Raw genomic sequence first — 26,967 nt, 5'->3', positions numbered from 1 at the left:
AGTTAGGGTACTAGCGGGATGGGCCTCAATGGGTGAGTTTGGGTACTAGAGGGATGGACTTCAATGGGTGAGTTTGGGTACTAGATGAATGGGCTTCAATGGGTGAGGTAAGGTACTAGAGGGATGGGCGTCCATGGGTGAGGTAAGGTACTAGAGAGGTGGGCTTCAATGGGTGAGGTAAGGTACTAGAGGGATGGGCGTCCATGGGTGAGGTAAGGTACTAGAGAGATGGGCTTCAATGGGTGAGGTAAGGGACTAGAGAGATGGGCTTCAATGGGTGAGGTAAGGTACTAGAGAGATAGGCTTCAATGGGGGAGTTAGGGTACTAGAGGGATGGGCGTCAATGGGTGAGTTCGGATCCAAGAGGGATGGGCATCGATGGGTGAGGTAGGCTACTAGAGGGATGGGCTTCAATGGGGTGAGTTAGGGTAATGGAGTAATGGGCTTCAATGGGTGAATTAGGGTACTAGAGGGATGGACCTCAATGGGTGAGGTATGGTACTAGAGGGATGGGCATCATTGGGTGAGTTTGGATACTAGAAGAATGGGCTTCAATGGGTCAGTTAGGGTACTAGAGGGATGGGCTTCAATGGCTGAGGTAGGGTGCTAGAGGGATGGGCTTCAATGGGCGTGTTAAGGTACTAGAGGGATGGGCTTCAATGGTGGAGTTAGGGTACTAGCGGGAAGGGCTTCAAAGGGTGAGGTAGGATACTGGAGGGATGGGCTTCAATGGGTGAGTTAGGATACTATAGGGATGGGCTTCAATGGGTGAGGTAGGGTTCTGGCGGGATGGGCTTCAATTGGTGAATTAGGGTACTAGAGGGATGGGCTTCAATGGGCGAGTTAGGTTACTGGAGGGATGGGCTTCAATGGGTGAGGTAGGGTTGTAGAGGGATGGGCTTCAATGGGGTGAGTTAGGGTACTAGAGGGATGTGCTTCAATGGATGAGTTTGGATACTAGAGGGATGGGCATTGATGTGTGAGGTAGGGTACTAGAGGGATGGGCTTCAATGGGTGAGTTAGGGTACTAGAGGAATGGGCTTCAATGGGTGAGTTAGGATGCTATAGGGATGGGCTTGAATGGGTGAGTTAGCGTACTGGAGGGATGGGCTTCAATCGGTGAGTTAGCGTACTAGAGGGATGGGCTTCAATGGGGTGAGTTAGGGTACTGGAGTAATGGGCTGCAATGGCTGAGTTAGGTTTCTGGAGGGATGGGCTTCAATGGGTGAGTTAGGGTACTGGAGTAATGGACTTCAATGGCTGAGTTAGGGTTCTGGAGGGAAGTGCTTCAATGGGTGAGTTAGGGTACTGGAGTGATAAGCTTCTGTGGGTGAGGTAGGGTATTGGAGTGATGTGCTTCAATGGGTGCGCTAGGGTTCTGGAGGGATAGCCTTCAATGGGTGAGTTAGGCTACTGGAGGGATGGGCTTCAATGGGTGAGGTATGGTACTGGAGGGATGGGCTTCAATGGGTGAGGTAGGGCACTGGAGTGATGGTCTTAAATGGGTTTGATAGGGTCCTGGAGGGCTCGTCTTCAATGGGTGATTTCAGGTACCAGAGGAATGAATGAATGAATGGCCTTGTCTCACTCTTGAATTTCAGGATAATGTTCTAATGATTAGACAGGGCTTGATGGTCGGCGCGGACGCGATGGGCCGAAGGGCCTCTTTCTGTGCTGTATAACTCTATGACTCTATCTATGATCTGTAATTTACCTCTAACCATCTCTACACATGATGAGCTTTGGGTCTACAGTATATTATTCAGCATTATATATTCTACAGGATAACACCCTTCTAACGAATACGAGGCACGCAATGACCAGATACACAAGAGTAATGTGATGTCTAATTACTGATTAAGCATGCGATCAGTGTAAAGGATTGTGCAGAAGATAGTACCTGGTTAACAGACACATCAGCATTAGCCACAGGTGAGGGAGAGCGACAAGCTGTCGGAGAGGAAAGCTCACTGTTGGTCCCCTCTTCCCCAGACTCCTCAGTGACAGGTGAGAGTAGCGTATGACAGCGCCCGGCTGTCATCTGATACAAGCCAAGCCAGAAGGAACAGAATTTAATAAGAGAGAGATCAGGGCGGGGGTTACATTTAATCACACTGTACAGTACAAATCATTGAAAATATTACAACCTTTCTCGAGTAATGTGAAACAGATCGGAATAAAAACTCACAACAACAATTAGCGTTAACCAACCCCACCCCCTTCACTATCTGAGAGAAATCTCCATCAGTGTGTTACTGGGGAAACGTTCCAGGAGGGAAAGGGTTAACTCGCACACGACAGGCAATGAGATCCAGCAGGTTATTGAAGCGGGAGGGTGATATTACGTTAGTGCAGTCGGTAAGCAATGATTAGGGGAGGAGGAAAGTTAGCAATCTTACCATCACCACGGAAGGGTGGGCTGAGTGCGTGGGCAAGGGTTCTCCATCCAGCTCCTCCATCCCTTCAGAGAGCCCCTCCACCTCAGTGACCGTCAGCAGCATCGTGGCATGTTTCGCTTTCATAGTCAACATCTTGCACTTGGTATTCAGCGCGGCGATCTGCTCCTGGTACCCCTTGATCTTCCGGGCGAAATCCTGCTGAGACATTGTTGATGGGACAAAAGAACAGCTTAGAACCTCATCCACGTCTCAGACATCCAATCTGGCCCGCTCCTCTCTCTGGCCAGCCAATGAACGAGGAGCCGAGCCTATGGCTGAATCCATACATCAACAGCGAGTCTGGCAAAGCAGGATGTTCAGCTGTGTGTGTGTGAGAGAGAGGATAGCAGAACAGGAGCTCCGCCACTCACAACCTCTAAAGGCAATCTGCACTGCACAAACAGGAAATGAGCTGAGCAGTCTCGTCTTCCCCACCCCACCCCCTTTCAGAAACACGACCCTGACATGAAGCAGCTCCAACAACACCGCTTTCACCGGGATCAGGGAAAAGAACAGGAGGAACGCGGCAATCGTTCCACTGTTTGAATGAAGAAACAGATGGCCCGCTGTAAAATAACTGGGTCACATGGTGATGGGACTGGTTAGAAAGGCTATAGATTCAGCGCTGGTATCCAACAGCTTCCTCGCCGAGGGCTCTCCATGCGGTGTTCTGTTTAATGCTTTGAAAGGCGATATTTTCTCCCTGTGTCCCCGTTAGTGGGGCGAACCTGCAGCAGAATATCTGCAGCACTCGATCAATCTAACCATTCTGCCAACCCCTCGCTGCGCAGGGTATTCTACTATAATTCTTTTCTTTCTGCAGAACTCTGCTATCGCTTGCGGAAATGAGCCCAGTGTGTGTGTTTTTTGAAGTGTCAGGTGGAACTGGCCCGTCACTGCGTAGGTGTGTGCAGTGATGAAACGGGAGTCATGGTGCTCGAAGCTGCACAGGGGAATTCACACCCCTTCCTGCTCGGTTAGTCAGTCATCTTGATCAGAGTCGCGTTGCAGTCCTAATGTTGGTGTCAAGTGTTTTCGCTTTGAAGCATTAGTGTAAAACGCAGTCTGAATACAGAGTCAGATATTGGAGTGAAGCAGACTCTCGCTTTCCACTCAGTTGAGGCTTTGACACCCAATTTACACTGCAAGTTTGAAGCCAAAACCGATGCTCGTCTACACTGAACTTGTAACGTGAATGCTCTGTACCACTTGTACATAAACCCAGCTCAATATCACTAGGACTGAAATAAACTAATGCAACATGACTGCACTAATGATGCAGCCTTTGGGGCAATTGATCCGCTCTTTGAAAGCGATTCTTACACAATGCGACCACAATCATTTTTCTGGAACGTTATCAAGATACAGACTCCCACTCTTGATGGCTGGTCCACAGACTTTTCCTGTGGGCTTTTGCACTGCAACTGACGGTGATTAGAAATCCAAAACAGCGCAGCGCCCTCTACAGGGGATCTGCGACCTGTGTAAACAGACAAGCAACTGTGTATCTCCTTAACCAATCAGATTGAAGAATTCTTAATAAGCAGGGAAGTGTAAGTTTGAAAATGAATTCAATGCCAAATCATGTACAGAAAGCGAGAGGATGAAGATGTGATTATGAGAGCGAGATAAAAGTGATGGAAAGAAAAAGTTAAAAAATGTACTTCTAAAAATGTTTTTAAATCTCCAACAATAATCAAAATCTGAAGGAATGAGACTCCACACGTGTAAAAGTAAATTTTCAGTGCCAGAGAGGTTTTTTGGCAGTAATTGAGACTTATCACGCCATTAAAAATCTACTTAAAATCAAGGAAAACCCAAAGATGTTTTATGTAAATATATAAAGAGCAAGAGGATAACTAAAGAAAGTAGGGCCTATTAGAGACCAAAAAGGAAGCATATGTGTGGAGGCGGAAGACTTGGGTATAGTTCTTAATGAATAGTTTGCGTCTGTCTTCACAAAAGAGAGGGACGATGCAGGCATTGTAGTTAAGGAAGAGGAGTGTGAAATATTAGATGAGATAAACATAGTGAGTTCTCCCCAGTGTTCTGCCCAATATTTATCCCTCAACCAACATCACTAAAAAACAGATTATCTGGAAATTATCTCATTGATGTTTGTGGGATCTTGCTGTGCGCAAATTGGCTGCCGCGTTTCCTACATTACAACAGTGACTACACTTCAAAAGTTCTTCATTGGCTGTGAAGCGCTTTGGGACGTCCTGGGGTTGTGAAAGGCGATATATGAATGCCATTTCTTTCTTTATTTGATACTGTTGGAACCTGCAAGTCTTGTAATAACCATTGAACTGTCTCTTTCTGATTTGCACCAAATTAAATGAGGGATTTATCCCTGCGTTTACCTCGTGTCGGGAGATCTGGGCCTGCAGCTGCTGGATGTTGCTGGTAGACACGGGCTTCTCCTGGATCTCACGATGCGCTCTCTCAATTAGCTGCTGGAGGTGCCGCATCTCCTGCTCGTACTGTTCATACTGGATCACCGCTTCCTGTATTGCCAAGTTACATCCAAAATAAACGCTTATTATTTGACAAACTTATTCTAACCACGAGGACCAAGGGCCTTCGTTAAACCCGTCTCAATTTGCACTGCCGCGGGAATCAAATCTTCCACACTAATCGATTAAATTCCTCTTCACTTGCAATTGGAACTAAGTGAGCACCCATTGCAAGAGCGCCATTTCATTAATCGATCGCTCATGCCTCACCTTTGCCTCATCGTGGTGTGGATCAGTTTGGACGGAAACATGAGAGAGATAATTTTCTGACTTTTCACTGCCCGTGAGGAATCCCATCCAACGGGAGTGCTAAGTTGACCATTTTTTAATATTAATTCTCGGGATGTGGGCGTCGCTGGCAAGGCCGGCATTTATTGCCCATCCTTATTTGCCCTTGAGAAGGTGATAGTGAGCCTTCTCCTTGAACCACTGCAGTCCATGTGGTGAAGGTGCTCCCACAGTGCTGTTAGATAGGGAGGTCCAGGATTTTCACCCAGCGACAATGAAGGAACAGAGATATATGTCCAAGTTGGGATGGTGTGGAGGGGAACTTGGATGTAATGGTGTTCCTATGTGCCTGCTGCCCTTGTCTTTTTAGGTGGTGGAGGTCGCGGGTTTGGGAGGTGCTGGTGAAGAAGCCTTGGCGAGTTGCTGCAGTGCAGCTGCAGTGCGCCGGTGATGAAGGGAGCGGACATTGAGTCCAGCGGAAGGGGCAGCGATCAAGCGAAGGCCTCTGTCCACAAATTACCCCCCAAAGATTTACTGTAAGAACATTGTGGCATTGCAGACTTCGATCAGGCCAGACTCGAGGGCCCCAGCAACCTACCTGTAGGATGTTACACTGTTGGATCGCAGTGTGCTGCAGACGACTGGCCTCCTCCTGCAGCCTCAGTGCCGTCTGGCAGATGGGCAGGTTGGTGACAATTTCTTCTGGAATTCGTAGGGCAGCCTGATATCTGTGCACTGCCTGGACCTTCTGCTTGAACCCCTCCATGTCAGCCAGTAACCTCTAGCGAGACAGAAACCGCAGTGTCAATCGGGACAGTCACACTGCCGTCTGAATCGTGTGTCGGATGTGGATCTTGAGGCATTTAAATGTGGAAGCCACAAATTCCTGGGTGGTGGGGGAGGGGAAGGAGAGTGGAAACCCAATGGGGGGGCAATAATTTACAGTGAAGCCCAGTTTCCGTTGGAATCCCGCCCCCTTCACACTGGCCCTTTAAGTTCCCATTGAATGGACCTTCAACCCGCCAGCCTGCCTCCTCCCTATGTCGAGAGGGCACGTCTGGGGTGGGAGGTGGGGAGCCCGGGAGTTCCCAGGGAACCCCCATAAGTGCCACCCTATATGTCACCAAGAGGCCTCAGCAGAACTCATGAGGTTAAGAATCTCAGAACTTTTACTAGGGAAAAGTAATCAACGGCAGAGGGGATTGACCTTCTTCCTAAACAAACCCGGCTGTTCTGTGGTGCCACTCCGACATTCTGGTTGGTGGGTCACGACGGGTGCCCCATGCCACGTAAATGTCCCCATCCCCGGAATCTGGGATGGGCTCCCTGGCTCGAGGCTTCCACTCCACCACACGCACCGGTGGAGCAGACCACCATTAATACAGGGGCCTGGGTTTTCTCAGAATTGGGGTTAGTTAATAGGTGCTGTTACATCGCAGCTCAGAGCGAACTAAGTGAGTCGCTCTCCCATACTTAGCATTGTTAATGTGCAGTTAGAGCTGTGGAGGCCCCATCAAACCACACGTGCACAGACCGTCCTTGATGGTTGAACGGTGGGCCTGCATAGAAACGTGTCGGCCTCACCTCAGTGGGTAGCACTCTCGCCTCTGAGTCAGAAGGTTGTGGGTTCCAGTCCCACTCCAGGGATCTCCACATTCTTTCTTTGACTGGTACCAGCGATGAGAGACTTCCGTTATGTGGAGAGACTGGAGAAGTTGGGATTGTTCTCCTTAGAGTAGAGAAGGTGAAGGAGAGATTTCGTAGAGGTGTTCAAAATTATATGGGGTTTGGTTAGAGAAGATAGGGAGAAACTGCAGGAGGGTCGGTAACCGGAGAACACAAATTCAAAATAAATGGCAAAAAAACAAAGATGAGGAGAAATGTTTTTAGGCAACGAGTTATGAAAATCTGGAACGCACTGCCTGATTTAATAGTAACTTTCAAAAGGGAATTGGATAAATACTTAAGAAGGAAAAATTTACAAGGCTATGGGGAAAGAGCAGGGGAGTGCGTCTAATTGGATAGCTCTTTCAAAGAGCTGGAATAGGCACGATGGACCAAATGCCTCCTTCTGTGTGGTGTGATTCTATACATTATCTGGTACCTGTCTTTGAAAGAGTTGCTCCTTAAGGCACAGGCGAGCGAGCTCAGGGGAGGTCAAAGTAACTTGGGCCTGCTTCACCATCGCCTGCAGGCTCTTCACCTCAGTCTCAAACTGTTCCATATCCTGTGAGACACACAGAGCTGGTCAACGAACGTCCGCATCATAGTGAGTTACCTGCATCACCTGGCCATCTCTTCTCTGTCTGTAGTGTTGTGTTTGCACAGCCTCCTTCCCCACACTGCTTCATATTGAACACTTTTAAATCTAACAGGAGCAAGACAATTGTTGCTTATTTCCGTCTCCGTAACATCAACCGTCTCTGCCCCGTTTCAGCCCATTGGCTGCTGAAACCCTCATCCATGCCTTTGTTACCTCCAGACTCAACTATTCCAATGCTGTCCTGGCCGGCCTCCCACCTATCACCCTCCATAAACTTGAGCTCATCCAAAACTCTGCTGCCTGTATCCTAACTCGCACCAAGTCTTGTTCACCCATCACCCCTGTGCTCGCTGACTTACATTGTTGCTCCCAGTCCAGCAACACCTCGATTTTAAAGTTCTCATTCTTGTTTTCAAATCCCTCCATGGACTCGCCACTCCCTTTCTCTGTGACCTCCTGCAACCCTTTGAGATCTCTGCATTCCTCTAATTCTGGCCTCTTGCGCATCCCCGATTTCCTTTGTCTCTCCATTGGCGGCCGTGCCTTCAGCTGCCTAGGCCCTGAGCTCTGGAATTCTCCTGGCACTATTTCGAAGAAGAGCTGGGGACAATGAAGGGCAATCCAGCAACAAAGAGCATGCCCCTGCCAATCTGAGTCCATCAGCCAAGGAATGAATGTTCGCTACTCTTACCTCAGCCCCACAATAGGACAAGGTACCAAAACAAAGGATGGAATGAGAGCTGTTGATTGGGCCTCCCCTCCCCAACAAGCCCTACAATTGACAAGCCTACATGTCAATCAATAGTGACAATTCTTCCCTCCTCCCTTGCCCCGCCCCGTCCCGGAACCTTGTCTCGCTCTGGTTAATCTCACAAGCTATTGAGGTTAACAGAAGGTCAGTCAGCCTCAATCATCCTCCCCAAGAAATCAATATCCCCCCACTTTTCAATAGTTAATTAATACAATAAACTGTGGCATTCTCTCCTTTAAAAACACTCCTTTAAACCTACCTCATTGACCAAGCCCTGTCCTAATATTTCCTTATGTAGCTCGGTGTCAAATTTTGTTTGCTAACGCTCATATGAAGCACTTTGAGACATTTTACTATGCTAAAGACACTATATAAATGCAAATTGTTGTTGTTGAAGTGGCAATTAACTGGCTCAGTAGGTATGTGAATAAATGATGCACTGTTAAAAGTATTTATTACGCTGACAGTATCAATCAGTTGTGATTCTGTTACATCCCAAAACAATAAAAACTTAGCAACACCAGACCAATTAGTGATTCAATTAAGAGATTTCAAGGCATTCCCCCTCTCAGATTCAAGATAGCATCAGTCCAAAGTATGATCATTGTATCTGTGCAGTGGATATTTAACTGTTCAGAATTATTCAGGAACCCCAACCCAAAAATGAACGATGATCAAGATGAGGTTATATATTACGAAGATCATCACTTTAATGGTGTTAAACTATTTAAGCTAAGGGGCTTAACCCGTTATAAATCTCATCATTCATCAAGAAATTACTCGTGAAATAACGCTGGATGGCCGTCCGCCGTCCAAGGAGTATAAATACTCGGGCGTCGGCCCCAGATTGCCAGGGACATTTTGTAAGACAAGGAACTAGTGAAGTACAACTAGACCATCATGTTCTGAAACAAGTTGATTAAAGCCTTGCTTTATACTCAAACCAAATGCGTAGTGAGTTTTATTACGTCAATTTAATCAACTTGATATCGACTCCACGCTTTGGGTGATTTCGGGAACAGCCAGCTACGACTCGAACCGTAGAAGGGAACTCAGACAAGTAATCGATCCATCATGGAGAAACTACTCAGACCCGCCCATCTCGACCTGGACCCAAATTCACCTACATCTGCTAAGGTATGGAAACACTGGTATCGTACTTTCAGCAACTTCCTCAGGGTGTGTGGTGAAAATGTTCCTGATAAATTAGAGATACTTGCTAATTATGTATCCCCTCATGTGTTTAATTATATCGAAGACTGTGTAGACTATGACGCCGCTATCCAAATACCACAGCAGCTATATGTCAAGTCCCCAAATGAAATTTTTGCTCAGCATCAACTGGCCACAACTCGACAACAACCCGGGGAATCACCTGACGAATTCCTTCAGAAACTTCGCAGGCTCAGCAAGGATTGTAATCTTAAAGCTGTTACAGCTGAGCAGTACCAGGAGGCGTTAATTTGTGATTCCTTTATTACTGGGATTGCGTCTCCCTTCATACGTCAGCGTCTGTTGGAGAATAAAACCCTCAAGTTACAGGCTGCCTATGACCAGGCATGTTCTCTGGACTTAGCAAAGAGGAATGCAGACACCTATCTTTCACCACGTGCACGGGCTGCTGCTATCACTTTGTGTGACTCTTTCGATAGGCCTCGGGTGGAAGCCCTCACGGATGACGACTCCAACCCGGCTGATGACAAACATACCCTAGAAACCTACACTGATGATGACCCCGCCCTAGCGGCATCTTGGCAATCTGGAAGGAAGTGTTTCTTCTGTGGAGGTGCGTTTCATTATAGGAAATTTTGTCCTGCTCGTAACATGACCTGCAATCATTGCAGCAAGAAAGGTCACTTTTCTAAGGTATGCCAGTCAAGAGCTCCTGTTAGTTTTGCAGCTACTATCTATAAAACTGCTCCTCCCCCAAGAGCCACTACTAAGGTTACAGCTGCAACCTATAAAACTGCTCCTCCCCCAAGAACCACTACTAAGGGTGCAGCTGTCAAGGGTAAAACTGCCCCTCCTCCCATCACAGCTGTTTTTCCCCAAAGTCTGTCCCATGCAACCACAAAGGTTTCGGCAAATGGACACATTTTGAGTGCACTAATTGACTCGTGCAGCTCTGACAGCTTCATTAGTGAGCGGGCTGTCAGTAAGTTAAAACTGCGTATTTACCCCTCGGACAGGGAAATTGCAATGGCTCTGATAACACTGACCACCAATTCTTCTGGCTTTTGTCTTGTCGACCTTATTCTCAATGGCCGCACTTATTTCTCCACCCGGTTCGGGGTGCTCAAGAACCGATGCAGTGATGTGCTCCTGGGACAGGATTTCCAGAAACAACACAAAAGACTAACTTTCGAGTTTGGAGGGTCAAAGCCGGAGTTTACTATTTCCAAAGTACCGTTTTGTGCGCTTTCGGTGGCTTCACTCGACAAGCCCTCCTTGTTTGGCAATCTTTCTCCCCGATGTAAGCCCATAGTCACTAAATCACGACGTTTCAGCCAAGATGATCGATCCTTTATCGAGACAGAAATCTCTTGCCTTCTAGCTGACGGTATCATTAAGCCATGTTCATCTTCCTGGCGGGCTCAAGTCGTCATTCTTAATAATCCTCTGAAGCAACACAAGAAACATCTTTGCATCGATTACTCGCAAACTATTAACCAGTATACCGACCTGGATGCCTACCCACTTCCACGCATCGATGACATGGTCAATAACCTTGCCAACTACAAGGTATTTTCAACTTTTGATTTAAAGAGCGCATATCATCAAGTGCCGTTAAAGGACTCTGACAAGAAGTATACGGCCTTTGAGGCCAATGGTCAGCTTTACCAGTTTTGTCGCCTTCCATTTGGGGTCACCAATGGGGTGGCCGTCTTTCAATGGGCAATGGATAGCCTAGTCAAACAGGAGAACTTAACGGACACTTTTCCATATCTGGATAATATCACCATTGCTGGTCGTGACCAGAAGGAGCATGATGCCAACCTCCAGAAATTTGTTGACGTTCTCCGTCATCGCAACTTAACCTTAAATGAGTCCAAATCCGTGAAATCAGTACCATCAGTCAACATCCTTGGCTACTGGGTGGGCAACGGTGTCATCAAACCGGATCCGGAGCGACTTCATCCGCTTCAGGAGCTCCCTCCGCCTACGAATCTCGTCAGGCACTCGGCATGTTCGCCTATTATGCGAAATGGATAGCCTACTTCCCTGCTTCACGCAAAGTCATTTCCATTGGAGGCAACAGCTATTTCAGCTTTCAACCTCCTCAAGCGACAACTGGAAAAAGCCACGCTTCGTTCCATTGATGAAAATCTTCCTTTCGTGGTCGAGTGCGATGCATCGGATGTGGCAATCTCTGCTACCTTGAATCAAGGTGGTCGACCCGTTGCATTTCTGTCCAGAACTTTGCAGGGTAGCGAGCTCCATTATCCTCCTGTTGAGAAGGAGGCTACAGCCATCATCGAAGCGGTACGTAAATGGAGTCATTTTCTCGCTCGTCGCCATTTCACACTTATAACCGATCAGCGCTCCGTGGCCGTTATGCTGGATAACTGGAAACACACTAAGATCAAGAATAACAAAATACAACTCTGGAGGATGGAATTGGCCGCCTTTGGATACACCATACATTATCGACCCGGCAAAGAGAATGTGGCCCCGGATACCCTCACGCGGACATTCTGCACTTCTATGTCAACTTCGACTCTGGCGGATCTTCACACTGACTTATGCCATCCTGGCGTTACCTGTATGTTGCACTTTGTGCAATCTAAAAATCTCTCATTTTCTACGGAAGATGTGAAAAGAACGTGCTCCTCCTGTAAAATTTGTGTGGAATTAAAACCGCAATTCTTCCATCCATCAGATGGCTCGCTCATACACGCTATGCAGCGACTCAGCATTGACTTTAAAGGGCCATTGCCCTCCTCAACGTGAAACACCTACTTACTGACTATGGTGGACGAATATTCACGCTTTCCCTTTGCTTTCTCCTGTCCCAATATGCTTACTTCCACAGTGATCAAATGCCTTGATCAAGTCTTTTCCCTTTGCGGTATAGCCAATTTCATCCACTCTGATCGGGGTCCCTCCTTCATGTCAAGCGAACTCAAAAGTTATCTCTCCCAACGGGGAATCGCCACAAGTAAAACGACACCATACCATCCCATCGGTAACGGACAGGTTGAGAGATACAACGCTATCATTTGGAACGCTGTTCGTCTTGCGCTGAGGTCACGCAACCTACCAGACCAGCAGTGGGAAACTATGCTCCCTGACGTGTTGCATTCCATCAGGTATCTCCTTTCTACGTCTACCAATGTCACACCTCACGAGCGATTCTTCAGCTTCCAGCGTCGCTCCACCCATGGGACGTCTCTACTGTTATGGTTGGCAGTTCCCGGCCCCGTGCTGCTCCGAAGATTCGTCCGATCATCTAAAACCGATCCTCTCATCGACGAGGTAGAACTCATGGATGTCAACCCCACGTATGCGCACGTGTGGTACCCGGATAGCCGGGAGTCCACCGTTTCAGGACCTGGCTCCCTGTCCGGCCGGTTCCACGGACCCAACCGATAGAGGGACCCATGGGGATGATGCTGACACTCTGCGCTCCCCCAAAGATAACGCCCGACCTGGGGCATCGAGAGATCTGCCAGCTGCCCCACCGGATCCACTCGGGGAGCCGAGCGCTCCCCGTGGGATGGCCACCTGTTGTGCCTCAAGGGGTTTTATACCCTTACCTATATAACAATTAAGAAGGACTCCGGGGTGGAGAGTTTAGTTAACGGCTATTTTATTTACAATGTGCTTCTTCACTCAATGCACTACGTTTCCCATGGTGCATTGCAAATCACCACTACGGTATCCCATGTGGGACAATTCTAATACACATTCAAAATACACAACATATTCCCTCCCCCTTAAAATAGAATGTCCACAAAACAGAATAACTGAAAATGACTATAACTTTGGAAGAGAGGGTAGACTGCCTCTACATTCCACTAACCCTGGGGATTATTCTGCCCCATGCACACAGGTCAGCACTAACTGTAACTAAGGCGCTCTGGAGGCTGCCTTTCTCTTTGGGGGTAACACCTAGTCTCAGGAGCAGGCTCTGGCTGGCTCTCCCGTGACCCTGCAGGCGTGGCTTCCTCCCTCGATGGCACAAGAGTGGATGGTGCCACCATCTCAGGGTCAGATGACCAGTCCCTGCTGGAGCCCCCAGCAGGTCCTTGATCCTCTGTTTCTTGGGTTACCTGTGGCGACTGTTTTGGCAGTAACTGGTCTACATGCCGTCTCCATGTTCGGTCATCTCCGGTGCGGACTTGGTATGAAACGGGGCCCGTCTTTTGAATGACCGTAGCCGGGACCCACCACTCCGGGGTGGTGTAGTTACGCGCGAGGACTTTGCCCCCCACCACAAAGTGTCGTTCTTTGGAACTCTGAGCTCGTCTGCTGACTTGATCCTGCTGATTGGTGTGCACCACTGCTTCTGTGGACGTTGGCCTCAGCAGGTCAAGGCGTGTCCGTAGCTGCCTTCCCATGAGTAGGTAAGCAGGAGATGCTCCAGTCGTAGCATGAGGTGTGTTTCAGTATTTCAGCAAGAAAGCATTCAGGCGCTGCTTTAGAGGAGCATCACTTCTTGCCGCTTTCAACGCGCGTTTCAGCGTTCTGACAAATCTCTCCACCAATCCATTCGTGGATGGATGATAAGGCGTGGAGAACGTGTGCTGGATTCCATTGCTCTTGAGGAACTCCTCCATCTCCTGGGATGTGAACTGTGTTCCATTGTCGGTTACGATCTGCTCCGGCAGACCAAATCGCCCGAACATCTCTCTCAGAGTCTCGATGGTTTTCTCCGTAGTGGTAGTGGACATTACTGCAACCTCCGGCCATTTGGAATGGGAGTCCACCGCGACCAGGAACATCGCTCCTTCCACTGGTCCCGCGAAGTCCAGATGGATCCGTTGCCACGGTGTCGCCGGCCATTCCCATGGATGCAGTGGCGCTGCTCTTGGTGTATCCCTGGTTGTCTTGCATGATGGGCATGATTTCGCTTCAACTTCAATTTCATGATCCAGACCGGGCCACCAGAAGTAGCTTCGTGCCAGCTCCTTCATCCGGACAATACCACAATGTCCTGAGTGCAGCTCATTGAGGACATGTTTCCGCAGCTTTGGTGGTATGATCACTCGCATGCCCCAAAGGAGGCATCCTGACGTGACAGACAACTTCTTCCCTCTTGACAGGTAAGGTAGGAGCTCAGGTGGTGCGTCTAACACCCGTGATCCGTCTCCTCGCATCACCCGATCCAGCACCTTGGATAGCGTAGGGTCCACTCTGGTCTCTTTCTTGACCTGCCGGGCCGTGACAGGGGCATTGCTCACCATGTCAAAGTAGAAAATCTTTTGCTCACAGTCTTCAGAGGGCACAGGCAGCGGAAGTCTTGACAATCCGTTCGCATTGCCATGTGCTACTGACCTCCGGTATTTGATGTTGTAATTGTGAGCGCTTAACATCAGCGCCCAGCGCTGCATCCTGCACGATGTCAGAGGACGATGATCCGTCAGCAAGGTGAATTTCCTTCCGAACAAGTAGTGATGGAACTTTTTGATTCCAAAGATGATGCCCAAAGCCTCTTTTTCGATCTGCGGGTATTTCACCTCCGCCTTGCTCAGGGACCTTGACGCGAATGCAATCGGCTTCTCTTCGCCTGAGGGAAAGATGTGGGACACGACCGCGCCGACGCCATAAGGCGACGCATCACAGGCCAGCTGAATCTGCAATGACGGGTCGAAGTGCGTCAACACTCTGGCGTTAGTCAAAGCTGCTTTGGCTTTCTTGAATGCAGCTTCGCACTCCTTCGTCCACGCCCAGGCCTTGCCCTGACACAGCAACTCATGTAATGGTTTCAACAGTGATGCCAGCTGTGGAATAAACTTTCCGTAATAGTTCAGGAGACCTAAGAATGACCGCAGCTGGCCGACATTTGTAAGTGCAGGAGCGTCGGCAATGGCTTTCACTTTTGACGGTGCTGTGTGTAGGCCATCCGCGTCGATGACATGGCCTAGGTACTCCACTGATGGCTTGAAAAATTCGCATTTGTCCTTGTGAACGCGTAAGCCATATTCTTCAAGTCTTCCCAGTGTCTTCGTCAGGTTCTGCAGATGCTCGTTGTCGTCCTTTCATGTGACAAGGATATCGTCGAGATAACATTGTACCCCTGGAATGCCGCTTAAGATCTGGTCCATAGCCCACTGAAAGAATGCTGGTGCTGACGTTATACCAAAGGGTAGGCGGCAGTACCTGTAGAGGCCCTTGTGGGTGGTGATGGTGAGGTACTTCTGTGAGTCCTCTTCTACATGCATCTGCAAGTAGGCTTGGCATAGATCAATCTTGCTAAACTTCTGACCACCTGCTGGACCCGCGAAAAGATCTTCAATGATGGGGAGGGGGTACTGTTCAGCTGAGAGCACAGGATTCACTGTTACTTTGAAATCTCCACATAAGCGAACCGCGCCATCATTCTTCATCACTGGTACCACGGGCGTGGCCCACTCACTGTGCAAAACCGGCACCAGGACCCCTATCTTGACCAGACGCTCCAGGTCAGCCTCCACCTTTGGTCTGAAGGCGTAGGGAACGTTCCTGGCCTTCAGGAATCGTGGCTGGCTGTCAGGCTTCACCTTGAGTTTGACCGTAATCCCCTTCATACTCCCCAATTCTCCATCAATGACAGCCGCATGCTTTGTCAACACTGCCGCTAGCCCCGCCTCTTCGACTGACACCGCATTCACTTTTTTCCAATCCAGATGAATTTTCTCCAACCATGGCCTGCCTATCAGGGATGGATAGTCACCCTTGACCACGTAAACTGGCAGCATCACGGTTTGTCCATTAAGCTCCACCTTGACCTCTGTCTTACCTAGCATTGGGACTGTTTCCCCAGTGTAGGTCTTTAAGATGAGCTTGGCCAGTGTCAGTGATAGGTGGTTCAGTTTTTCTTTGAATAGCTTCTCTGACATCAAGGAGACAGCGGCCCCCGTATCCAGCTCCATTTTGACCGGTATTCCCTCTAGTAGTGGAGTGACTCCATAGCCTGATGAGCCTCCATTCACCATTAACACATGGAGATTCAGCTCCCCATCAGAGTCTGTGTCACTGTCTTCCTGTTCTTGTTTCACCATGTGTAGGTTTTTCTTTTTAGAACGCCAGTTGGATGTGTTTCCTTGTTTGTTTTTGTGTGTCTCTGTGTAGGATTGTTTGCTTTGCCCTTTACACACACATTCAATGTGTCCTTTCTTTTCACATTTCTGACAGGTCAGGTCTTTACACCAGCAGTCAGATGGCTGATGACCTGACCTTCCACATCTGTAACACTCTCTGGGGCCCCTTGCATGCTTATCCGGTGTAGCTGCTACCCTGTGCACTCTTGTTGCAGCCCCCAACAGCTGGGCATCTTTAGCTGCTAACTCCATAGACACAGCGAGCTCCACTGCTGATTTAAGCATCAGTTTGTCAGTCATGAGCAAGCACTTCTGTGTTGCTTCACATCTTAATCCACACACAAACCTATCATGGACAGTGTCATTTAGAGTTTCACCAAACTCACAATGCTCAGTTAGCTTCTTTAGCACTGCAACATATTCGGCTATGGACTCACCCTCCCCTTGGTTTCGTTTGTGAAACCTGAACCTCTCGGCAATCAGCAGCGGCTTGGGTGCGAAATGTGTTTCCAAAACTTCCACAATCTGATCATATGTCTTAGCGCCGGGCTTATCCGGGTGCATCAAACTCCGTAACAAGCCAAATGTTTTTGCTCCGATCACACTGAGGAACATCGCCACTTTCACGTCATCTTTAATGCCATTTGCAGTCACGAAAAATCCGAAACGCTCTGTATAAGCACTCCATTGCTCCACCGTTTCATCAAATGGTCCAAACGCTCCGGTTAGCATAGCCATTTTGTTTTCTTTTTTTTTCTTTAGTCCTTTTCCTCCACTTTTTTTTTTAAACAGTCCTTTTCCTCCACTTCATTTCACTGTATCATTACTCTCCCCCTTCTTATTTGTGTAACACACGAATTGCATCAGCACTAAACTGCGGGCGCGCCATTAAGAAAAGACAGGAACTTCTTACTTTAAACATCGCCGATTCCAGTGCAAAGTGATGCACAAGTCCGTCATCCTCGTCGCCAGTTTTGTTGTGTCTCAAGGGGTTTTATACCCTTACCTATATAACAATTAAGAAGGACTCCGGGGTGGAGAGTTTAGTTAACGGCCATTTTATTTACAATGTGCTTCTTCACTCAATGAACTACATTTCCCATGGTGCATTGCAAATCACCACTATGGTATCCCATGTGGGACAATTCTAATACACATTCAAAATACACAACACCGAGGCCAGGACGCCAGTAAATCCCCGGCTATCCAACAGGATGAAGCCAGTTCTGCGCCTGTGGGGACCCGCACCCGGAGTCAAGATCTCCCCAGCCTCCCTCGTGTCGATCAGAGCAACACGGGCCCTGTCGATCCACCGATACGGATCAAGCAGCCCAGGGACCAAGACACGGTCCGGGGAGACGTGCCTTCTAGCCATAAACAAAAATCTAAGAGACTGCGGCTATTCGTGGTCCACCTGATCCGCTAAGAGGAAGTCGTTGGACTTCCAAATCTTTTAGGCAGGAAGAATGTTATAAATCTCATCATTCATCAAGTAACTACTCGTGAAATAACGCTGGACAGCCAGCTGGTGGCGCCGTCCAAGGAGTATAAATACTCGGGCGTCGGCCCCAGCTAACAGGGACATTTTGTAAGACAAGGAACTAGTGAAGTACAACTAGACCTCCATGTTCTGAAACAAGCCTTGCTTTATGCTCAAACCAAGTGTGTAGTGAGTTTTATTACGTCAACACCCATGTTGAAAGACACCCTACGATGATCCCTAAAGAATAAAGGTGAACACTCCAATCGGCTTCTCAATCTGCTGCACACTAACAGCCCGTACACTGTCCACTGATTGTGATCAGAAAAGAACAGACATCAGTCCTTAAAATGGGACTACAGCTTGAAGTTGAGAGACTAAAATCCAGCGTCCTGTTCCTAATGAGGTACAACGTTCCTACATTGGAAAATAATAAACCATGTGAGGCACTAAATGAGATTAAATATAAAACAATCGACTCCCGCTCGAAGTCTTTGTAAACCAAGAATCATAATTACACCCCCTTGATCTCTAAGTATTGTGGGATACAGATAGGAAATCTTATACCCTGCGAGCAGTTTCATTGTGTGTAGTGGGCCATTTTATAATATACATTGGCTGATTTGTTTCCCAACAATTGGTTGCCAGAAACTAAACATGAAAAAAATGTTAGAATATTGGTTTTATTTGTAAAATATTTGAAGATTGTGATTTTATATCATCAAAGCCCCTAGATTTAGTTGCAACCTTATAGCTCATCCTTGCTATCTGTTATTCCACATTTCATTATTACTTCAGGATGAATGTGAATCGAATATGATCATTGTATGGGTGGAAATTAGACTTTCACGGTCTTTGAACTTGGTGAGCTCAGTGAAATTACATAGAATTTACAGCACAGAAACAGGCCATTTGGCCCAACTGGTCTGTGCCAGTGTTTATGCTCCACACCAGCCTCCACCCACCTTATTTCATCTCACCCTATCAGAATATCACCCTAGAGAATATCCTTCTATTCCTTTCTCCCTCATATATTTATCTAGCTTCCCCTTAAATGCATCTATGATATTCACATCAACCACTCCTTGTGGTTGCGAGTTCCCCATTCTAACCACTCTCTGGGTAAAAAAGTTTCTCTTGAATTCTTTATTGGATTTATTAGTGACTTTCTTATATTTATGGCCAATAGTTTTGGACTTCCCCAGAAGCGGAAACATCTTCTCTATGTCTACCTTATCGAACCCCTTCATAATTTTAAAGACTCTACTAGGTCACCCCTCAGCCTTCTCTTTTCTGGAAAATAATCCATACAAAAGCAGCAAGGACACTAATCTCAGTCCCTTGCACAAAACTGCATCAAATTCTACTTTAATATATCAAAGTAGTTTGGTGGCTTTGATCAGAGGGTGGAGTGGAAAGGCCTGCAAGAAATTTGGCTTGGGCGGAGACACAAAACAAGCATCAGCCTCCCATTATATGCCCCACATACATATCTTCACCCGCGATGAAACACCGAATGGAGGCCAAGGAGGCTCGTAGGAGAAGAGGCAGGTGTTGCACCTCGAGCTCATCCATTCCGAACCGTGCTCCTGTTTTCAAGTGGCGTATGGCCTGGCCTGGGGAGAGGCCGTAACAAACAGAAACGGCTCAGGGAAAGAAAGGAGAGGTAATGGGAACCAGAACCACACAGAGTATTAGTGGGATGTATTGGAGAGTTGTCTATGTCTCTTCGGCTAGCTCATTTTTCACCCGCTGCCAAGGAATGATTAAACGCTGATATCCCTTCTGTAAATACCTCATCCTAAGAAACATTAATATATGATAATGCCACGTAAATAAAGGGTCACTACAAATGGAAGATGAAGGTGAATCAGAATAAAATGTTTTTGCTTGTGGGAGAGTCCAAAACTAGGGGCCATAAATGTAAGACAGTCACTAATAAATCCAATAAGGAATTCAGGAGAAACTTCTTTACCCAGAGAGTGGTGAGAATGGGGAACTCGCTACCACAGGGAGTGGTTGAGGCGAATAGCATAGATGCATTTAAGGGGAAGCTAGATAAGTACATGAAGGAGAAAGGACTAGATGATATGTTGATAGGGTGAGATGAAGTAAGGTGGGAGGAGGCTCGTGTGGAGCATAAACACCAGCCTAGACCTGTTGGGCCGAATGGCCTGTTTCAGTGCTGTAAATTCCATGTAGCCCATTACATGGAGTACAGCCTCAAGTTTTAAATTCATTGTGATATTTTTCACAGGAAGGATCCACAGCGGGTTTTTTTTTTTTTTTGAGTGGGAATCTAATCCAACTTTCTGACACAAATGTATGTACCTCAGCCTTCACTTGGTGTTAATCAGCAACACTGCTATGTTGGTGTTCAGTACCAAGAGCTGTGGAAGCAGCATTCTGCTCTCGCTCACTCTCACTCTAATTTTGCCACAAGTGTCGGTAAGAATGGACAGCGGACCAGCTGTAAATGAGTCGGGTGGCTGGTTTACCTTAGCTGCATCTTGCAGGCTTTGTAGCCGGGTTCGCGTAAGTTGCTGGAGCTCTTCTGTCTGTCGGCGGAGATCGCTCACGTGCTGAGACATGGCACCCGTCTGATACACATCGCTCACGCTGTCTAACTTCTCACTCATGGCCTGCAGGTCGCTCTGGATTTCCTCAGATTCGCGCAGTGTAGCCTAAAGGGGAAAGGAAGGACTTTGGAATTGATATAGGGCCTTAGGACATCCCGGAGCAACCGACAACCAATTAGTTACTTCTTAAATGAAATTAGCGTAATTTTGTAAGTAAATGTGGTGGAGAGCTTGCACAGCAAGATCCCACAAACAGCAAATGAGTGGAGTGAAGAGTTAAACATTGGACGTGAAAAGAAAGATTTGCATTTATACAGCACCTTTCATGACCTCAAGACGTCCCAAAGTGCTTTACAGCCAATGAAGTACTTTTTGAAGTGTAGACGCTGTTGTAATGTGGGAATCGTGGCAGCTCATTTGTGTACAGCAAGATCCCACAAACAATGAAAGAAATGACCAGATCATGTTTTAGATGCCGTCTGCTGCAAGGACACCCCATGCGGCACAGAGCTGGCATACGCAGGGGGAGGTGATGGTCAGCTGCAGCCTGAAACCAGGGCCCACCTCCTTGGGGGCATGTACAATGCCGTCCCGTGGGAGTGGCGCTGCGGAGTGGCACAGAGGGGGGCAAATCCTTGTCACAAGAACCTCATGCAGCAACATTTCCTACATTACAACAGTGACTACACTTCAAAAAGTACTTCGTTGGCTGTAAAGTGCTTTGAGACATCCGGTGGTCATGAAAGGCGCTATAGAAATGCAAGTCTTTCTTTCTTTTAACACCTTTACCTGAGGGGACAGGTGCTGGGCGGCTCCCTCGCCAGCCTGCAGGCTTATGATGGCACTTCCCATTTCTTTTCCCTTCATGTTTGCTTCTTAAGTCTTCCTCTGCTTCAGCCAAAGGCTGCTTCTGGGTTGAGGTTTCTTCTGAGCTTCTCAAAGAAATATTTCCCCTCCCACCACCCCCCCGCCATTCTAACATTCCGCTTTAATTGTCCCCATCCCTTTAAATTTGACTTGCATGTCATTTTCCAATTTGCACCCAGGCTTATGCTAATGAGCTGACTTTGGAAAATTAGGAGCTTTCCATTTGTATCATGCAAAGCCACTTTCTACTCATTCAGGTATAAACTGCACCCTAATTGGATCTCTGGTTTACACCTTCAAAATTTCCAGGCATTCTAGTGTCTTCAGAATCCCAAGTCCCTCATCCGTGAGACCAGTGATGAGGGACTTCAGTTATGTGGAGAGACTAGAGAAACTGAGATTGTTCTCCTTAGAGCAGAAAAGGTTAACAGGAAATAACAACAGAAAATGCTGGAAAAACTCAGCAGGTCAGGCAACATCCGTGGACAGAAATTTGAGTTGACGTTTCGGGTCGAACCCTTCTTCAAAACTGGAAAGAAAAGATAGATCGGAGGCAGGGCTGCGATCGGACAAAAGAATAAAAGAAACAAAAGAAGTAAAAAAGAGACAATAAAAGGTGTTAGAAGCTAGACGAGATGGTAATAGGCTGAGATTGGGTGTAAAGTGTACTGGCAGGGCAAGGGATAGCTGCCAGGTGTGAGAGCGAAACAAAAGGAAAGGGGGGGGGGAAAGGAGTGGAAAAATTACAAGAAAAAATGAAATAGGGGCCGAGGTTATGATCTGAAACTGTTGAACTCGATATTGAGTCCGGAAGGCTGCAGAGTGCCTAATCGGAAGATGAGGTGCTGTTCCTCGAGTTTACGTTGAGCTTCCGTGGAACAATACAAGAGGCCAAGGACGGTGAGGTCCGAGTGGGAATGGAGCGGTGAATTAAAATGACAGGCGACCGGAAGCTCGGGGTCACCCTTACGGACTGAACAGAGGTGTTCCGCAAAGCGGTCACCCAATCTGCGTTTGGTCTCCCCAATGTAGAGGAGACCGCATCGTGAGCAGCGAATACAGTATACTAGATTGCGAGAAGTACAAGTAAATCGCTGTTTCACCTGGAAGGGGTGTTTGGGGCCCTGGACAGTGGGAAGGGGGGGAGGTATAGGGGCAGGTGTTACATCTCCTCCGCTTGCACGGGAAGGTGCCAGGGGAAGGGCTGTTTGGGGTGATAGAGGAGTGGACTAGGGTGTCTTGGAGGGAGCGGTCCCTGCGGAATGCTGAAAGGGGAGGGGAGGGGAAGATACGTTTGGTGGTGGGATCACTTTGGAGGTAGCGGAAATGCCGGAGGATGATCCGTTGAATGTGGAGGCTGGTGGGGTGAAAGGTGAGGACAAGGGGAACCCTATCGTGGTTCCGGGAGGGATGGACCATGTGAAGGTGAGGGAAGGGTGGAAATTGGAGGCAAAGTGAATGAAATTGTCACGTTCGGGACGAGAGCAGGAAACGGCACCGATACAGTCATCAATGTATCGGAAAAAGAGGTGAGGGAGGGGACCCGAGTAGGACTGGAACAAAGATTGTTCCACATAGCCCACGAAAAGGCAGGCATAGCTAGGACCCATGCGGGTACCCATGGCAACACCTTTGATTTGGAGGAAATGAGTGGAGTTAAAGGAGAAGTTGTTCAATGTGAGAACAAGTTCAGCCAGGCGGAGGAGGGTGGTGGTGGATGGGGACTGGTCGGGCCTCTGTTCAAGGAAGAAGCGGAGCGCCCTCAGGCCATCCGGGTGGGGGATGGAGGTGTAGAGGGATTGTACGTCCATGGTGAAAAGGAAGCGGTTGGGGCCAGGAAACTGTTAAAGTGGCGGAGGGCGTCCGAAGAGTCGCGGATGTAGGTGGGAAGAGACTGGACAAGGGGAGAAAAGATAGAGTCAAGATAGGAAGAGATAAGTTCCGTGGGGCAAGAACAGGCTGAAACGATGGGTTTTAATAGGAGTTTTAATAGAGATGTTCAAAAGTATGAAGGGATTTGATAGAGTAGATAGGGAGAAACTGTTTCAACTGGTAAGAGGGTCAGTAACCAGAGGACACAGAAAAGATAATTGGAAAAAGAACCAGAGGAGAGACGAGGAGAACATTTTTTTCATGCAGCAAGTTGTTATGATCTGGAATGCACTGCCTGAAAGGGTGGTGGAAGCAGATTCAATAGTGACTTTCAAAAGGAAATTGGGTAAATAACTGAAAACGAAAAACTTGTAGGGCTCTGGGGAAAGAGCAAGGGAGTGGGACGAATCGGATAGCTCTTTCAAAGAATCGGCACAGTCATGATGGGCCGAATGCACTGTATGATTCTATAAGTACTTCTTAAATGAACTATGGGACATGCATACATAGTTGCACTAAATCCAATGCTGTCTGATTCACTGGGCTGGATTTTGTCAATGGGGGCGTGTTGGTTGTCGGGTTTCAGTCCCGCCCCCACGCTATTTTCCCTTGATTGATCTTATTAAGCCCACCCTGCGGGCTTAGCCAGCCAATTAACGGAAAGCCGGTGACAGAGAACGTCAGCGTATGACGTTTCATCTGTCAAAAATTGACAGATGAACTGTCAGCGTTTGACAGCTTTGAGAAGCTGTCACACAGATATTCTCTGTTCTAAGGTGAGCCCTTGCACAAAGACTCACCAAAACCTCTTTCCTCAGCAGAAATCAGATGGCTGCTGCATCTGAGAATGCAGCAGCTATTCTGTCATTTCTGTCATTGAGATGAGGCACCTCCGGATCCCCAGTGTTGAAGCCTACAGGAAGAAGCAAAGGTAAGGAAACTTTTTTTTTAACACTTTACACTCACCTCTCATACTTACCTCTCCACACTTGCACCCATCACTCACCTTCACAGCGGACTTTACGACCCCTCTCACCCCTGTAGACCCACTACTCGCCTCGTTGACCCTGGCGAGGTTCGCAGCTGTCGGGAAGTCCGCACTTGCAGGCGTAAAATGGGAATAAGCCTCAAAACCGCCTATTAACAGGCAGCTAATTGGCTGTAATCCCATTCCCGCCTCGAGCAGTCGGGGACCCGCCTCCCGGGAAGATGGCATTGAGGCGGGCTGGGAGCGGGTTCAGTACCCGCTCCCAGTTTCTGCCATTTTCCCGGCAATCCCGCCTCCATACCTGCCTCCCCAGGGCTGTGAAAATTGCCCCCGATGAGTCTATGACAGCCCATTCAAAAACTCAGAGACGTGGTAGTGCAAGATGAAATCATTTTCTGTCTGGTGGGATTAGTTGGCCGCTCTCATGGAACACATCAGTTTATTACTTCTCTGAAGGATTCCTGGCAGAATATCGGGAGTTGCTAACAGTTTAGCAGATGAGTACTAACTCGTGCTAATACTGATAAAAAGCACGTTAAGGAGTTTGTGTCCTACCTGGTAGGTCATCAGCTGGTCGTTGAGCTGAGCCGCAGAGTGCCAGCTGATGGCACTGTACCCGAGGTTCTTCGTTTTCTCCACCCACTTCAGCACAAAGTCAAGCATTTCATGGAATTCCTCCAACTGTGAAGCAGCCTGCGGAGGTCAACGGGAGAGAAGGAGAAGATTAGATTAGAACAGCAGACACAACACACACACCAACAGACACCAACACACCAACTCACACCCAACAGACACCAACACACCAATTCACACCTGACACCAACACACAACACACACCCAACAGACACCAACACACAACTCACACCCAACAGACACTAACACACAACACACACCCAACAGACACCAACATACAACACACACCCAACACACACCCAACAGACACCACACAACTCACACAACACACACCCGCCATCAACACACAACACACACAACGCACACCCAACAGACAGCAACACACAACACACACACAACACACACCAACACAGCACACACACACCAACACACAACACCCAACAGACACCAACACACACCAATACAGCAGACACACACAACACAGCACACACACCAACACACAACACACACCCAACAGACACCAACACACAACACACACCCAACAGACACCAACACACAACACACACCCAACAGACACCAACACACAACACACACCCAACAGACACCAACACACAACACACACAACACACACAACACACACCCAACAGACACCAACACACAACACACACCCAACAGACACCAACACACAACACACACCCAACAGACACCAACACACAACACACACCCAACAGACACCAACACACAACACACACCCAACAGACACCAACACACAACACACACCCAACAGACACCAACACACAACACACACCCAACAGACACCAACACAACACACACACCAACACACAACACACACAAAACACACACACACCAACACACAGAATACACAGCGGTGATGGATGAGCAGGACTCTGTACAGGACAGGATCAGGCGACTAAGTTTTAAATGAGTTGGAGTTTTAGGAGAATGGGAGGTGGCAAGGAGAAGCTGAAGAGATTGAGCTGCTCATGACTGGAAGCAACTAGACAAATTGTCAAATGTCAACACATTTAGGAGACAATTTTTAGAGAAGTTTTCCCGTGTCCCTGTTTTGTTGGTAACTTTCTACCCATCTTCTCTCCTTTTCTGCTGAAAGTGTTAACTCCCCAAAGCAATCTGGTCACAGGAGTTCCTGGCACCCTCCAGCCTGAGCCTAAACAGTGAGTGTTGGCTCATCCTATCCATTAACAAGAGTGCTAACTCCCACCTCAGTAACATCACCAGCCTCCACCCCTACCTCAGACCCACAGCCTCCCAAACCTTTATCCATGCTTTTAGTGACTCTAGACTTTGTTCCTCCTCGATGGCATCCAACCTTCACCTTTCATTAACCACAACTCATTCAAATCTCAGCTGTCCATATCCTGCCCAATCCTTGTTGATCTGCATTGGTTCCCTGCCCAATCCTTGTCCTCATCCTCAAATCCTCCCAAGCCCACAGCCCAGCCCACACCACCTCTGCAACCTCCTCTAGCTGGTTGTCCACTCCAGCACCCTTCAATCCTCCTGTACCCTTAGCAAGCACAGTCTTCACCCACCCTGCCCTACTCTCCGGAACCACTCCCTCAGCCCCTCTGCCTCTCTATTTCTCTCTCCATCATTAAAAGCTTACTTTTTTCAACTAACTTTGATTACCTCTCCTGACTCTCCTAGTACTGCTCAGAATCAGCTCCTTATTTTCCCTTCAGTGAAGCACCGTGGGACTTTAAAGGTGATTTATGAATGGAATTTGCTGATGGTGTTGGCCAGGCACCAGGAGAATGCCCTCCTCTTCTTCAAATAGCACCAGGGGATCTTTTACGTCCACCTGAGAGGGCAGATGGGGCTTCGGTTTAACGTCTCATCCAAAAGACAGCACCTCCGGCAGTGCAGCACAACCTCAGCACTGCACTGGAGTGTCAGCCTGGATTATGGGCTCAAATCCTGAAGTGGGACTGCCAACTTTACAGCGCGCCTTTAACTGATCTTTATGGTGTACCTTTAACTGTCACCCAGTCTTACACGATGAGAATCTACCACTGAGGACAGGATGGCCCCACACTGAATGCACCAGTCACAGAGCTGCTTTGCTTC

The 26,967-nt window shown here is 48.0% G+C and overlaps 1 protein-coding gene across 12 annotated transcripts in view; it reads right to left on the bottom strand.

The window, feature by feature from the left end:
• Positions 1–26,967, bottom strand: part of syne1b (spectrin repeat containing, nuclear envelope 1b) — an 834,787-nt gene that overhangs the window by 287,376 nt on the left and 520,444 nt on the right. For 8 of the 12 annotated variants that reach the window (XM_085981815.1, XM_085981811.1, XM_085981814.1 and 5 more), the window contains 7 exons: positions 24,781–24,918; positions 20,418–20,603; positions 7,287–7,409; positions 5,781–5,963; positions 4,802–4,945; positions 2,400–2,597; positions 1,901–2,041 (listed from right to left, as the gene is read on the bottom strand). In XM_085981815.1, the coding sequence (XP_085837941.1) occupies positions 1,901–2,041; positions 2,400–2,597; positions 4,802–4,945; positions 5,781–5,963; positions 7,287–7,409; positions 20,418–20,603; positions 24,781–24,918 (1,113 nt within the window). The remainder of the gene's footprint in view (positions 1–1,900; positions 2,042–2,399; positions 2,598–4,801; positions 4,946–5,780; positions 5,964–7,286; positions 7,410–20,417; positions 20,604–24,780; positions 24,919–26,967) is intronic. The other 4 variants (XM_085981807.1, XM_085981820.1, XM_085981819.1 and 1 more) reach the window with 2 other exon arrangements.

The sequence above is a fragment of the Somniosus microcephalus genome, chromosome 3 (genome assembly GCF_052327205.1).
Source record: "Somniosus microcephalus isolate GS21.2 chromosome 3, FLI_Smic_1.0, whole genome shotgun sequence".
In the NCBI taxonomy this organism is placed as follows: domain Eukaryota; kingdom Metazoa; phylum Chordata; class Chondrichthyes; order Squaliformes; family Somniosidae; genus Somniosus; species Somniosus microcephalus.
The sequence above is the reverse complement of the archived record's forward strand: the minus strand, read 5'-3'. Positions and strand labels throughout refer to the sequence as shown.